Source organism: Tubulanus polymorphus, chromosome 2 (assembly GCF_964204645.1).
Source record: "Tubulanus polymorphus chromosome 2, tnTubPoly1.2, whole genome shotgun sequence".
In the NCBI taxonomy this organism is placed as follows: Eukaryota; Metazoa; Nemertea; class Palaeonemertea; order Tubulaniformes; family Tubulanidae; genus Tubulanus; species Tubulanus polymorphus.
The window spans coordinates 5,555,489-5,570,995 of record NC_134026.1 but is presented as its reverse complement, the minus strand read 5'-3'; the positions used below and the strand labels follow the sequence as shown (position 1 = coordinate 5,570,995).

The 15,507-nt window shown below is 39.0% G+C and overlaps 3 protein-coding genes across 7 annotated transcripts; 1 reads left to right on the top strand and 2 right to left on the bottom strand.

Annotated features, from left to right (window-relative positions):
* Positions 1-432: 432 nt before the first annotated feature.
* LOC141899763 (uncharacterized) lies at positions 433-6,097 on the bottom strand. The gene is made up of 10 exons (XM_074786275.1): positions 5,960-6,097; positions 5,476-5,647; positions 4,792-4,956; positions 4,209-4,378; positions 3,428-3,601; positions 2,939-3,057; positions 2,557-2,626; positions 2,221-2,457; positions 1,791-1,935; positions 433-1,565 (listed from the first exon to the last, which is right to left on the bottom strand). The coding sequence occupies exons 2-10, from the start codon at positions 5,628-5,630 to the stop codon at positions 1,472-1,474; spliced, it is 1,329 nt and encodes a 442-aa protein (XP_074642376.1). The 5' UTR covers positions 5,631-5,647; positions 5,960-6,097; the 3' UTR covers positions 433-1,471.
* A 335-nt stretch (positions 6,098-6,432) lies between these two features.
* On the bottom strand, positions 6,433-9,203 carry LOC141898469 (splicing factor 45-like). 2 transcript variants are annotated; one of them, XM_074784379.1, is made up of 2 exons: positions 9,133-9,203; positions 6,433-8,115 (listed from the first exon to the last, which is right to left on the bottom strand). In XM_074784379.1, exon 2 carries the CDS (start codon positions 8,058-8,060, stop codon positions 6,729-6,731), a length of 1,332 nt encoding a protein of 443 aa, XP_074640480.1. In that variant the 5' UTR covers positions 8,061-8,115; positions 9,133-9,203; the 3' UTR covers positions 6,433-6,728. The 2 variants fall into 2 exon arrangements, with proteins under 2 accessions (XP_074640480.1, XP_074640481.1); XM_074784380.1 differs by lacking the exon at positions 9,133-9,203 and adding an exon at positions 8,575-8,687.
* LOC141898468 (uncharacterized) lies at positions 8,783-15,507 on the top strand. Of its 4 annotated transcripts, XM_074784378.1 has the most exons (4): positions 9,443-9,477; positions 9,606-9,634; positions 10,198-10,272; positions 10,630-15,507. In XM_074784378.1, exons 3-4 carry the CDS (start codon positions 10,207-10,209, stop codon positions 12,379-12,381), a joined length of 1,818 nt encoding a protein of 605 aa, XP_074640479.1. In that variant the 5' UTR covers positions 9,443-9,477; positions 9,606-9,634; positions 10,198-10,206; the 3' UTR covers positions 12,382-15,507. The 4 variants fall into 4 exon arrangements, with proteins under 4 accessions (XP_074640476.1, XP_074640478.1, XP_074640477.1 ...); XM_074784375.1 differs by lacking the exons at positions 9,443-9,477; positions 9,606-9,634 and adding an exon at positions 8,783-8,918; XM_074784377.1 differs by lacking the exons at positions 9,443-9,477; positions 9,606-9,634 and adding an exon at positions 9,242-9,408.

The following is a 15,507-nucleotide window of genomic DNA, read 5'->3' as shown; positions in this document are numbered from 1 at the left end:
ATCACAGTAGGCCCGATGTTAATGAACATTTCCTGGATCACGAGCTCTTGTGTGTGTCACTGCAACTTTAAATAGGGCAATGAAAAATGTTTCCTATAATAATTTCTGGTTTATTTGCTGCTGTTTGCAGGACCCAGTGTGCCCAGCTACATATTATGCCATAGCGTACTGTCTGAGAGTCATCCTTGGAAACTTATGGTGCAATCTGACAACAGTTTACATAATATTAACCAAACACTTTTCAGCACAATCATTGTAAGCATTGATAGAACCAGTGCCTGATAGAACATAAACAGAGAACACAGCAAGCCCTTGTGGAAAACATAGGCTTGTAAGGAAACTTTCATTACTGCTTAAATGAAATGAAACAAAAGGCCAAATTGATTAAATTTTCCAATAATAATAAATTATTTTATTAAAAATATTCTGAATATTTCTTGCACATTATAATCTCGGTTATTAGACAAACGTCATCTTTTCGTAGACAAAGAAAATTAATTATCATTACCGGCATCAAACATCGTTCAATCTATACATGTAGTTTAACTAACATAATCATCAAATATCCACGATCTAAAGCATTAAATCATCATGTTTAACATGCACATTCATTCAACCATAAAAACAGTCAAAATTTGACTAGGTTTGATCACCAGTGACATTCATATCCTTTTTCACTCATAATCTACATATCAACCACACCAATATAAATGAATTATATGTAAATGCAGTCTTAGCTCATGATACTAACAACTATTCTTGAAAACTAAAACGAATTCATCAGTTCTTCTAAACAGCCAGTTAGATCGGTGTTTAAGCAAAATGGAGAACTAAATCCAATATACAAGTATCTACGAATGCTATCATAGTGATCAGTTTCAGATCTGTCCATCATACTAAAGCCAGTTGCTGTAAGGTTGTTCTATGTTTTATTCAATATTAACAGCAAAATTTTTTCCGTGCTACACGTAAAATCATATTATTGTATTTAGACAGATGTAACACCGAGCACCTGACCTTTAAGGCTATACATACAACTAGCAGCAGTATTCATACGTCAATGAATACTGTAGATCTTTTCCTATTTCATGATTTACGGTTTCGGTTTTGATTACAGTAAAACTCGCTTAATTTGGATTTTCATTTAATTCAGATTATATATTTTAATACGGTAGTCCATCTAACCTGGAACTACGTCAACTCTTATTTGTAATTCAGATTTTACTTAATTCAGATAAATCTAAAAGGACTCTAGTCATCCGAATGAAGTGAGTTCTATCTGCTGTACCAATTAAAGCGGACAGTAGTTTATCGACAATTAGGAAATCCACAATTAATTTTTCGCTCGATATTTACAATTGATTCGCGAGTTGAACTTCACAAAAATCATACATATAACAAATTGTCCAGCAGATCATTATCGACAATGCTGCAGTAAAGGTAGTAAAGTTCAGCCAGAACTTGCAGTTCTTCACAGGATATCACAATCGGATTTTTCGGGATATGACGGCACGGCATCCAACAGCTCTGGTGCTGGCTCATAAAAGCCACCGTTTATATATAATCTAGAAATTGAATGAATTAGAACTTCAGAAACAATAGCATTCTTCAACAGCATCCCAACAAATCAGTCATTCCTGGATATAAAGAGTTTTCAAGGAGAAAGTATCTTATTTCAAGAAAGCGTACTGCATCACTTTCATATCCTAATTACGGTACTGTAGAGTCCTCCTAAATCAGTACTGTTTACCTAGGTAAACCATTTATTCGATGGATTAATATATGCGTACCTTATGAAATAAATTACCCGATAGGCAAGAGTTGGATCTGAGGGCATACTGCAACCGGTGGATGTACACTCGGTTCCTAATATACCATCGTGTTTCACAGCGTTAAGCCTGCATTCACATGTCTCAGCATATACGACATTTGTTTCTAGAATATAGAACATAATTCAAAAAGAGAACCATGATGATATTGCTTTAGATTTGTAAGTTCAATTCAAGTTAGGTATCCACAAGGGTCTGGAAAATCTTGCCCTGTGGACTGCTGTCTTATAAGTTGAGGTGGAAAAGTGCCCTGAAAAATATTGTATTTTCAAAAGGGTTTCTTGTGCTCCCGCCCCTGGTTTAATGAGACCAATTTCAACCCCATAACCGCGGAACTGGACCCATCTTAAGTATCAAACCACCCAGAATTAGATACAAGTAGAAAACTCACTTGTGACACGAATCCACGAATTGATATGATTCATCAGATCGTCCAACGACTGATATTCCATGATCGTCGATTCTAGATCGTGCCCCGGCACGAACGTTCGATACGTTAATTCCGGTCGCGGCAGGTTCGAGTCACGCGAAACGACGTAAGAGATTCGTAGAAAATAAACGCGTCCGCGCTCGTGTAAATTGTCGCAGAAAGACATTCCAGGAATCACATGGCATCTTCCCGTTAAACCTGGCAGCAAACGAAACATAAACAAGATTGATTAGGCTCGGGAATTTCAGGTACCGCAAAACAGTCGTTTCTCACCACTAGTAATGAATGCATTATTACCTGCTGATTCCTGTAAACTGGTTCCAAAATACGGCGTTTCAATAGTTTTCACATTCACGAGTTTCTTTTGCTGCAAATCCGAAAAACTTATCTGATGGCTGATTGCATATCCGAAAGGTTTTACAAGTTAAATCTTAACAGCATTCCGCAGGAAAACCTTGTTAGCCTAACTGTGGTTAGTGACTTTTCTGTGATTAGGCTAACCCGCTTAAAAATAAGAGGCCACACGAAGACAATGTTTAGCTAACAGCGTTTTCCTGCGCCCTTTTATCCCTAACCACAGTTTACTGACCGCGGTTAGCACTAACAGGGTTTCCTGCGCCGGCCCCTGTTTCGTCAAAACTGAAATTGTGAGTTTTGCCCTATAACATTCTGTACTTACAGTATGTATATTATCATATATCCATTGTTGGGCCCGTTTGAACATTAAATTGAATGATTCATATTTCGGTATTCCGTCTTCTTTGCCATCCAGTCGGTTTGGAGTGATATCCTCAATACCTGCAATTATTGTACATTCGTAGTTAGTACTCAGTTTTATGAAGCATCACCTCAGTTCTATTATACCAAACAGAAGAATTATACACGCCGAATCAGTTCCTTTATTCGATCACATTCATTTATTCATTCATTAAGTTTGCATCGAATATCTAACACAAGATAGATGACACCTAATAGTACATGGATAGAAGATAAATTTCTTTGCTAAATATATGCATTTCAGTTTATCATTAGCATTAGTAGCGTATTGAGAGTCCGGTGTGAAACAATGCATTAGGAATGGTTTTAATTCACTGAAAAAGTGCACATTCGCGGTTCAATAATACAATAATATTCCAAATAATTTTTTCAAATAGAGTGAACATTTTACCGATCAGTTCATTAGCGGGAGATCCTTTCAGATAGAATATCCGCGTGAAATTAAACAGATGGTGTTTATACCCGTCGTACCACGAGCAGCTGTCCCAGTCGAAATTTCCATCAAACTTGAACCACGTATCCTTATCAATCTTTATACTGACAGTTTCAATACTGACTATCTGACCTACAAAATGTAATGCCGTTGTATTCAACTGAATTCACAAAATTCAAACCTATTTCATAAGATCCCAAACAGATCACAGGATTCCATTTCAGGGTTCATAGTGTCCATGACCAATCTCATTGGAGTTTTAAGGACTTTTTTGACTCTGATTCCAGGACTTATAATCATCATTTTCATTGGAGTCCAGACAAATTACCAGACTAGTGTACTAGCCTGACAATACCATGATCTGAAACAATGTACACCAGCGAGGACCATTACAATGATTTAAAGATTTTAGAGCCCATTCCATGATACTCAAGGCCTCGATTTTAATCGATTTGCAAGAATAACTTTTTTTGAAAACCCTGCCCTGGTAAATGTCTACTTGTAAAATGAATATGGTCATGTGTTAGCAGGGCTGCCACTTTCCGGCCATTTACAAATCTCCTGAGTATTCCCTGATCTTTCCATGTGATTACACAAAATCCCTAAAAGAATCTGAAACATTTCTAGAATTAAAATGAGTTAAATGAGTTTTCCCTGATTTTTCCTAGATTTTTCAGATTCCCTGAGTGCTCCAAGTCAGAAGCCACCCTGTGTAAGTTTAAGCAGATATAATATCTACCTGGTAAAGGATCAATGAGTAGTTTCCTATTGAAAGCCTCAAACAGACGTTCCAACTTTTGAAAATTCGGGTAATCTGAATCTTCCAACGATGGTAGTTTAACGGGTATGATGTTCACATATGCCAATTCGAGCGCAGTCATGCGAACCTGGATGATGGTGAACCATACTCTGTGGAAAAGAAGATGGATGCTTGAAACGAAATTCAGCTGAACTTGTTTTTCGCATAGGTTTGGAACAAATTAATCCAGTTTATGAGAAATCCTGATCAGACATGATGATATTTTACATACATTTATGAATGAATTGACCGTAAATAATATCATCAAAAGCCGGATTAAACCAATTGGTATTAAGAGGCTTTGACTGTATCAATGCCCGCTTAATCTGACTAATTCTAGATTGACAGAATTGAAAGAATTCATCCATTCAGTGAGCCCTTTTAGCCATATATTTATCATCAAATCACATAAGGAGTTAATCAAAATCTGGATGAAACTTTGATCTGAACTGTTTAAGCTTTTAAGCTGTATAAAAGGGCAACTAATTTGTTACTAATAACTTTCGCTCGTGATATTTCTCACCTTAGTCCATATATGACAATGTGTCTGAACGCGAGTTTATCCGTATACATTTTACCACTGTAAATGTCTTGTAAATAGGCACATTTCTTTGCCACAGTTTCAACAGATTTGACCAGTACATCGGGACGACTTCGCAAAAATACATTAGCTTTTACTATCAGCTTACTGTGGAAAGAATATGAAACATTTCTAAATTATGAAGTTACAAATCGAGATAGTCTAAGGACCAGAAAAAAACATTTTCCAAAATTTCAATGCAGTGTTTTCCACAACAGGTTTAGACTGGATGTCAATATTCTATCAATTTGGGATATATTCAGCTAATTCGATAAATAGAAGATTGCAACTAAATTATCATTAAATTATCTGTATTTTTGGGGTATTGAAAGCCTTGCTACTTCAACAGTGACAATGTTATACACTCAAATGCACCCCCTTTAAGATTCCAGCATATAGAGAACACTACAATGCGATCTTCTAAAAAGGTTTGATGCATGCAAGTTTTGGTTCACACCGGATATTATGAACTGCATGTATCAACTTTTCTGTTGATTATAACAATTTCCCCAGTTAGACTTAATAAACTTCATCTTAGTAATAAGTACTCTATCTAACAGAAGCGTTTATGTGAATATTTTTCTTAATCATCAAGCTGGAGGTGAATTAAGAAATTTTCATTCTTACTCGAATGTCTCAAACTGGGCATATTTCATCTTTTTCTCTTGCTCGAGACATTGCGGCATAAAATCGATGTAACACAGCGGTATTTTCGGCGTAGTGATCGATTCATATGATGGTGGTGGAGTTGGACCTCTTTCATGATGACTGGAATGGGCCATTTGTTACGACCAGCTCTCTGCAAAAAAAGATATTTCTAAGCATTGACAGATTGTTGTAGTATGTACATATCGAAGGCAAAACCAGTTGAATCCAGTATCAACAAAACTCTACCGAACAGTTCTTTTTATTTGTTTCCTTTTTATTAAGTGCCACAGTAATTTTACAGTGGTCTACTACGTCTACACGATGATTGAATATCGTTTTTCGATTTGGTCAATATATTCTCGTTACAAAATTTAAATTGGACTTGAATGAAAACTTTTAACACATAAACGTCGTTCTCAGAAATTCTGGTTCATTATGAAGCGGGAGACAAACGTATTCTTACAATTTTATGATTCTCCTTGCTTTTGGATAATCTGATTTTTGTTGCTATTAGGATAAACAGCCTAATGGAGACATAAAGAACGCTAATTTTGACATTTTTATGACATTTTCTATTGAAGCGTTATTTGGCTTATGTTCATTGATAATGATTCAAGCAGCAGGTTCGAATCCCGAATGTCTCAGATCAAACAATACTTTTTTTGTTACGTTACGACCGATATTGTCTTTGCATCTTAACCGTCTGCAAAAGCAAAAATAAATCTGCCACACTGCATAACTCTCAAAATCATTTATCTTCCATAAATTCACATTAAGTCTTGTGATAACAATTAACACTGGTTCCCTTATACAGATGAGGACGTTTCGAATAAAACCTGTTCATAAATTCGTCATTCCTGCAAATGGAGATTGATGACCTAAAAGAATGATTCACGAAAAACAAAAAGTTTCACTTAAAAATGAACAAGTGTCTTTTTATTTCAAACTACTTTTGAACATTTTTTTTTACAAAATATACAATATGTTAAACATTATTTGTACTAATTAGGAATATAAACTGTATCACAATTTAGAAATCGCTTAATTCAGATTTTTCAATCGTGATTTTCATTAAATTTAGATGAAATATTTGGTCCATTTAACCTGGAACCACGTAAACTCTTATTAATAATTCGGATTTAACTTAATTCGAAGAAATCTGGCCAGTTCCTCGCCGTCCGAATTGAGTGAGTTCTACTGTAATACATATTAATACATTCACTGAGCAGTTTTTACAGATCTCCTCCAAGATCCAAACGTCTGAATTTATCGATATTAAAGAATCCGGCTTTAACGATTCGTCCGCCGAAATATCGTCCGTTTAAATCGACGACGGCTTTAATCGCCGATTCCTGCCGTTCGAACTCGACGAATATTCTCACGGCTTCGTCCTCTTCGACGTCCGGCATTTCGAATATCACGCACTTAATCACTTTACCGTATTTCGTGCATTCGTCGGCCGTTTCCGGTTCCAAGTCGTCGTCGACCTCGCCGGGCCCGACCATATTTCGCAGCAAGATCACCTTCGACGGATTACGCAACAAGTCCGTAGTGGCAACGGACGCGCGCGGCATCGCGGCCGTTGGATCCATCGTCGGAATCTTAAACGGATCTTCGAACGTGTATTTCGCGATGTCTTTTTCGTGGATGATTTTACCGCCGCGTTTACTCGTTTTCTCGACCATCAACGCCGTGCTCATACCCTGCTCTTTCTTACCGAGGCCCTGCCCTTCTTTGTATCCGTACTTGGCCATGATTTTTGACGCTACAGAACCGGCCAGACCCATACTCATTCCCGCCGGCGGTTTCTTCTCGTCGGAATATGGCGGCGGAACGGCGTTCATGTCATTTCCCGAATCGCTACCAACGTCGTCGTCGTCGTCTTCCATTAACGATTTCGGCGGCGCGATGGCGGCGCCACCGCCGACCGGTCGCCTCGGTTTCTCGTAATCGGCGTCGTCGTCTTCCCTCATTCGACGACGTTTTTCGAATTCGCTCTCGTTGTCGTCGTCGTCTCTGCGTCTGTTGTTGTCGCGACCGCGCCGCTGCGACTGCGAGTTGCGATTGTTCGTGTTATTTCGACCGCCGTGACCGCCGCTCTGTCGCCGGCCGCCCGAACGATCGCGATCGTCGTCGCCGCCGCGATCGGCGCCGCGGTTCCGACGATCGTTGTCGCGTTCTCGCTGTCGTTGCTCGCGACGTTTTTTCACGAATTCGTCGTATTCGTTCGGATACGACGGATTGTACTCGTCGTCGACGCCGGCGAATCGCGAATGCGGTTCGATCGAGATAAAAGGTGGCGCTATACTCGGCGATACGGCCGACTCGGATACACGCTCTAATTTACCGGTTAACTGGTTGAAATGCAATTCGTCGCTGGAATTTCGTTTTAAATCGACAACAGGCGCCAACGTATTTTGCCGCTGCCTTTTAGTTTGTAACAGCGACGCTTTTTTCGCCTGTAGCTGCGATTGCAGGAGTTTAAATCCGGATGACCAGCCGGAAACATCGGATTTACTGTCTTTAGAGATCGGAGAATTGTCCAAATCGTCGTACAACGACATGATCGATTATTTAATTCAGAAGATTCTTGAAAAGTTTCCGTTCAGTTGATCTACCCTAAAAAATGAAAGCGAATAGATAATAGAATTACAATGATTATAATAATATATATATATATATAATTATGATAGTATCCATATTCACAGATTACAACAAGTAAGATCAACTTTTACAAAATGACTGGCAATTATCATCATCTTTGTTGATATTTGCAACAATGTCACGATGAAATGTAAGGCTAAATTAAAATTGATATCTCGTTTCTGCTGACCCAGTCAGCTATCTACGGATATTACATTTTTTTTAATGATCAAGCATACAATGACAATGACAGAACCAGCAGTTATAGAAATAAACTGATAAGTTGAGTTCGATTGTATTCGTTTGAGAAACAAGAAGAAGAGATGGTTTAACTTTTGGCCTTAATTTATAAATTTGATTAACGTTGAATTTCATTTGGACTTCTTCAGTGCTGCTGTTGACTGTTGTGATATTGGTGGACACAGGAAAATATACCTGATTTTAGAAACTTCCCATCTGGATTCAACACATCTACACAGTGGGTGGAGAATCTAAATTGCCCGAGAGACCCGTCGTGGGCAATGATCACCGATCTACCCAGAATGCAACAGTTAATTGGTTTTCTACCCAGAATACAACACGCGAGTTGATTGGTTTTACCCAGAATACAGCGCGCCGATCGCACTGCTCAGAGCACCGATGTCCGCCATTGGAGACTGAGCCTCGCCAATTCGGCTCGCAAAACTCCATCGTTTGCAAGCTTTTTTGCGGCCTAGATGCAGTTTTCTCCACCCGAGATTAAAGACAGACTTCTGAACGCCTTAGATAAAGATAATAATGTAAGCCTGGGGTGGCTGACACCCGCGTTTATGGCCGTATTTCGCTTATTGAAACGATGTGTTCACCGAGCGCGGTTTCGTTCGACAGCGTCCACGGCGCGCTCCCGTTCGCCGTCGAATTTCGGGCCTTTGCCGGCGCGGATCGTCGCCGAAAACGCGTCGAGTGTTCAGATTAATGTGCCTGGCTACGATTTCTGATCGAAAATTCACGTACCTAGCATTTTGAAGGGTAGTTTTTCGGCTCGGTAAACTGGTGTAATTTGCTCTTATCGCGTCGGTAGTCGCCGTGCAAAAGAGTGCAGCGGTACACAGTGCGCAGAATCGAGCAGCGCGACGTAGTGAGGCCATTTCATTGAGAGCTCGAAAATCAGCTGATATTAAATTGAAATTCACGTTTAGCTTAAATTGACCCCTTTTTGCAACTGTTTTTGTTGATGTTCATATTTTTTATTTATTATTTTAGATTAAAGGGTTTTAGGTCATGAGAGAGGTAGAATATCTTTAAATAATATGGATGAATGATGAAAATTGCAATAATAGCACAGACTATGAGAGTGATGTAAATTTTTCATAGTACCAACATAGTTAATAATTTAAAATCATCTGAACTTTAATGTCCAGCTATTCTTTTGACAAATCTTCATTTGTCGATATTTATTTATGAACTTGATGATATTAATTTTTTAGTTTTAGGTAAAACCAAGAAGGATGTACCGGTACATTAGGTCCACATGAGATAATTTTTTGTTAAATGGGTTAAACATTCTTATTCATTGTAGTTACTAGCTAATGATTATCCAATCATATGACCAAACCTGTAATTATTTTACACTAATTTCCTGACTTGCTTGATAATCAAAAATAGACTAGATCTAGATATTCATTCACTAGGTTTATGAAGGATTGTAATAAACTATAGTCTTATTCAGTTTGGTACATGATGTTAAGAATTTAGAATATGATCAGGAAGCAATAGAAAAGTATCTTATTTCTACTGCTTTTTTATTAACCTTGAACAATCAAGAAGCCTTGGCCATTATTTTGGATGGTTTGTTAAGATTTTGAAATTATTGTGCCAATATTTTGCAGACTTGAAAATATTTACATTTTACTGTTGTCAAATTTTGTCACGATTTATCTTGTAAATTATTTAAAACTACTAGATTGTGTGTTAGTTTCACAATTGGTTATTTTCGATTTGTGCCTATAATTATTAACTCATACTTGTAGGCGCCCGCTAAATCTTTCATTCTACTACGAATTGTTGTAAAATTTCTAGGTTGTGGACATGGTTGCAGTGTTGGAAGTCGTTTCATTGCTGGAAAAGTACCCTATTACGAAAGAAGCTCTTGAGGTACGTATCAGGATCCAGCCCATATTTCTCTTTGTGTTAAAACATACCAAGCAGTGTTCACACTACCATTAGTTAGACCACGTTTAATTGGCCCGTACCTGTAACAGGCCAAATCAAGAGTGTGTATTCATTCGCACACGCATTGTTGAATTTAGAGGTTTATTTCAGGGCCTGTATTTTACCCCCAAATTTAGATCATTCTAAATAATTTAGTCTATTGGAAATCGAAATGAACCCATTTCAACTCTTTTAAACTGTCAGCTGCGGAAATGTATCCTGGGTATCTGTGATTGCCAGTGGCCTGGTACCGTAAATGTAAACTCTTCCGGTTTACGTATGTGATTCGTTATTTTGTAGACAACTCGACTGGGGAAATATGTCAATGAATTACGTAAGAAAACAAGCAATGACGAACTCGCTAAACGAGCGAAAAAGTTGGTCCGCAACTGGCAAAAGCTGATCACGTCCGGTCCGGAACCGAGCCACGTTAACGGAGAAAGATTGTCTCAAAATAAACCTGCCGTTGATTCTCCACGTACCGTGAAAATAAACACTGTTAGCCCCGCGTTATCAACGGGTCGACCGCTTACTCCGGCGAGTAGGCCGATAACCCCTGCCGTTAGTAGTAAATCGGTTACTCCCGCGAGTAGACCGGTTACGCCGGCGGTAAGTGGTAAACCGGTTACTCCCGGTAGTGGACCAGCGACGCCTAGTAGCAAGTCTAGTATATCACCGGTATTAAATCCTGCGAATGGGCCGACGTTTGCCGGTTCCGTAGGCAATAAATCGTTGTTTAATAAAGCGAATTTGAAATCGAAACCGCCGCTGAGTCCTGCCGTCGTACCAAGTAGCGACGTATCTTCCCGTTTGAAGAATGTGATAGAAAAACCGCAGTCGCCGGCCCTGAGTAAACTGAACTGTCAGGGAAATGGCGACACACAAAATCTAAGTGTCACAAATGCTGCGAATAAACGTCGCAGGAAAGACGAGTCGGGCGCCGTCGAAATCCTCCCCGAGAAACGTTCGAAAAACGAGAACGAACTCGATTCGTTGTTCGATAAAGCGAAAGAAATTCCGAACGGCGCGATCACGACCGAACTACACAGTAAAACGCTCGAGGGACGATTAGTTCACTCGTACAGTTCACCGGCATTGTCATCACTTAATAAGACTTCGACTCCGAAATTTCCGACGGGCGGGAAAAAATCGCGCGCGTTAACGAGCACTCCCGTCACGCCGATTCGTCCACCAGATTCTGACGTTTCCAAAACGGCGGCAGCGTCGATGGCTGGCAGTTTGCCGACTCGCACGCCGAAAGTAAAGACTACGGCGCAGTTGATCGCCGAACTTCAGGCGAAGAGTTCCAGTTCGAACGTCTCGGCAGCGACCGTCACTCGTATAGCGACCAATCAAATCGAGAAAGAGTTGGACGAGCTGAATCCGTCGATCGTGCCGGCCGGCGCGAAGCCGCGTCCGCATCGTAAACGCCAGTCATTCTGCGACCTAGCGCCGCCCGACGCTACGCACATCACGCTGCGACAAACGAAAACCGAACTCGTCGAGAAGTTCCTGCAAACGTCGTTCGCGCCCAATCAAAATAGTGATCCGAATTTACCTAGTCCTTTGCCATTGTTTAAACCGGAGACGACAATCTGTGATTCTTCTGCATTTGACGCCGATTCTCAAAGTCAACTCGATTTCTTTCCGAACAATCAGTCTGCTGACAGTAAGAGTAGCAGCGATTTCAACTACGCCAAAAACGCCGACGCGCAAAGCGTCGACTCGCACGAAAACTCGGTCGCGCCTGTGACGACGGCGCCGCTGTCTGTCAAGCGAGACGAGGTGGATCCGTATTCGTTGTTACCGCCGGTGAATTACGACATAAACTGGGACGAGGACGACAATCCGTCGGCTTGCGACGCCGCCGAACCGCCGCGTTACAGCGGCACCGACGACGACGTCAGTAAGATGCACGAGGATAAGTTACCGGGTATAAATGGTTGTTACGACAGCGCCGGCGACTGGCACAGCTGGCACGAAACGCTCTCTCGGAATACGTTCAATGACGACATTTTACCAATTCTGCCCTATGTGATAATAGATGATTAGACTCGATTGAAATCTTGCGTGTGTGTCTCTCCCCGTGTTGCGGGTTCCGAAGTTCGTGTTCTCATCAGTTAGGTTAAAATAACGAGGCTCGTACTGTCTCTACCCCCTCTCTCGATCACACGGGTAGGGAGGAGTACGGCCTGTATGCTGTCCTGGGTGGGTGTGCGTGTGTAAATAGAAATCTGTTTGATGATGATTTTGTTACTGCTTCTCGAGGTAAATGCTTGAATCGAGCGAACGTGAAATGATTAGGCTTTAATAACGAATGATTGATTGAAACGATGATGGCGGTGAGTTTTCGTCGCGCTGTCGACCAGTGTTAATCGTGCCAAGCATTGAATATAGATTTAATTGGAAACATTGGGAATGTTTGTTTGTGGGTGTGGATGTTAGTTTATATGTACATTGCGTTTGTTAATGCGGTTGTATCGTTACGAAGTAACACTTGTATCATAGTTTATAGGCACGAAATCATAAATATCAGGTTTTAAGTAGCCTCGATTTAAGAGCGTGAGTTTGCGTCTAAGACTGAGGGTCTTATTGTATTTCCTGTGTATCCCCAGGATATTGTATTAACTGTATTTCATTGTTAGTGAATGATATTGGTGTCGACCTTTGTCGTGAATGTAAGAATTAATAGATAATCTATCCATGGTCCAAAAAGACTAGGTTACTAAACGCTATCTTTTGACGCTGGTAGTTTTGTGTTAAGCAATCATGGAAGTATGATGCAATGCATCTTGCGGTGTAGCTCTTGAATACGAGACAAGTCTAACCCACCTCTAATACCAGATAAATGAACACGATACAACAGTGTCGCCATCTTCGGTAAAATGCTCCAACTCTCACACCTTTATTGTACATCTACAAGCATATACAATACAGTCTGGTATTCAAGAAAGAATCATTATTTTAGTACACAGAATAGGTTAAAAGGGCATTTTGAAAAAGCTGAATGACAAAATGAATATCAATTAAATAGTCTTAATAATCGCATGGCTATGTGTGTATGCGTGTGCGCGTGTAATTGACATCGTAGATGTATCATATTGTGTAAGGCCTGAAAGAGAGGTCAGTCTGAAATAGTGTATTAGCGATGCGCATTTGTACAAAGGTTTAAGGATATGAAGTGAATAGATGATACTGTGGTAGTGCACAATTTCGATTTATATCTGACTGGCCTAGTGAAGTCTCGGGCCTTTGATGAAGCTAAATTCACTAAGAAGGATTGTCTATTTGTAACATGCAGGAATGCTTGAAGTATGGGCAAATGAACAGTTTGCCCGATATGTAATGAACGGATGACCTGCACTTCACACAGAGATTATTAATATTTTGCATATATATGTATAGTTCTTTGAGGTTCTGTTTTTTGCTATGATTGGAAAATTTTGCTCCGAGTTAGAAATACACATGTGACAGGTTTGTGTAGTACTCGGTGAATAAATGTTTCCTCACACGTTTTCTTAAGTACTGTCCTTGTGTATATTTCTCAGAAAGAATGCTGTAAGTAAAGTCGTTTACTTACAGCATTCGACTTTACGAAAACCTATTCGACGAGTTTTTATCATTATTCTCGCTGCCTGATATGAAATCTCCTAATTATAGGTGAAAAATTAATTATCAATATTATTATTATTCCTCATAAGTTTTTGTCGAATGAGCATGCAAATAATTTTACAATCTATTATAATAGATAATCAATATTTTGTATTTTAGAGTAATTTTCTCTTTTATTGACTGAAATTTATCTAAGTAGCTGCTCGAGTATTTTCTGCTTTTCGCTGCTAAAATTTAATTAAATATGATATGGCATGAGCTGTTCAAATGCTTCAATATTTCGTGTTTGGCCCTCTCCAAACACATGATGGTGCCTTCGACAAATCTCATCGAATCTTTTACACGGTACTTCAATCCATACACACATGGCTATAAGAGAAAAAAATATTAAGTGAATAGGTTTAGATATTGTTTCTGCGTTAAGTTTCATGAAATTTTTCTGTCTGTTGTTGATTATTTGAATTTTACGAAAAAGTTCTCGATCATCAGGGATTCAACAATACGACGTACTAGTGGATTTGGCAGTTGGTTCTTATTAATATTAAGTATTAATCATTTTGTAATGATGATATTTGGCTTTTTTTTTCTATGACAAATTCATCCGATACAAAGCTCCTTCTATATACAGCTTGGATTTGGAGACCCATCTGCTGTTATTCGAAAATAGAAAGTGAAAATTCAAATACTCTTATTTTCAGTTAACCTACTTGACCCCTACTTTTTGATGTCAAATTCGTCTTTGTTAAATAGTTGATAAAGATTTAGTTTTAAAGTGTTTGATAGTTTTTAGAGTGATTCAAATTGAAGCTGAATTAATTACCTGGTACTTATTATTATCATCTGAAAGATTAGTGATTTCTTTCAACTCGCTTAACTGAACGTTAGCTACAGTGTAACAATCACACAAACTAATGATAAGTGGCTTGTGACGAAACCAAATCATTTAAAATCCCAAGCCAAAAACCTGCATTCTTCTCAGGCCGGCTCGGACATGGATCAGAAAGAACCTTATGTTAACTATATGAACTCAGCTAAATCAGTTTGGAATCTCGGTGTACATCGGAGAATGAATATTATACTTCATATTAATTTCTTCTTGATTTTGGTTAATGAGAGAATGAATGAGAGAAAGCCTTGCGTCCAATCACTAATTTGTAAACAACGCGTGTACTTTGTCAACACTTGATGTTTGTGTTTTTTTGCGCATATATGTTTCTGGGGGACCTGAAATGAGGATTATGATGTGTAGATCTTATATAGCATAAACGCTGTCATTATTCCAAGCATAGATGTATCATGTCACATGAATAACTTTTTGATTTGAACTGTCAACTCTGGATATGATTTTGTTGTACACTATTCAATACACAATATGGCAGTCTTATTTTACTTTCCTTCAGTTTATGCAGTTTTGTCATTCCATTTTTTCGGGGTGATTTCTGATGTGGGTTATTGAACTTCCACTTTTTATGTTCATAAAAGATCCAATTACATATCTGTAATACCAATCGATATGTGCTACATAAATGTAAGGGTTTGATTGTTTTGTATGTAAATAAAATAGAT

Excerpts from the sequence above, each read along its gene's own strand:
- LOC141899763 (XM_074786275.1), bottom strand. The coding sequence starts at position 5,630 with ATGGCCCATTCCAGTCATCATGAAAGAGGTCCAACTCCACCACCATCA. Across the intron at positions 2,458-2,556 it reads CAGTTTACAGGAATCAGCAG|GTTTAACGGGAAGATGCCAT; the intron begins GTAATAATGCAT and ends GTTTGCTGCCAG. Across the intron at positions 1,566-1,790 it reads CGGGTAATTTATTTCATAAG|ATTATATATAAACGGTGGCT; the intron begins GTACGCATATAT and ends TTCAATTTCTAG.
- LOC141898469 (XM_074784379.1), bottom strand. The coding sequence starts at position 8,060 with ATGTCGTTGTACGACGATTTGGACAATTCTCCGATCTCTAAAGACAGT.
- LOC141898468 (XM_074784375.1), top strand. The coding sequence starts at position 8,856 with ATGCAGTTTTCTCCACCCGAGATTAAAGACAGACTTCTGAACGCCTTA. Across the intron at positions 8,919-10,197 it reads CCTTAGATAAAGATAATAAT|GTTGTGGACATGGTTGCAGT; the intron begins GTAAGCCTGGGG and ends TAAAATTTCTAG. Across the intron at positions 10,273-10,629 it reads TTACGAAAGAAGCTCTTGAG|ACAACTCGACTGGGGAAATA; the intron begins GTACGTATCAGG and ends GTTATTTTGTAG.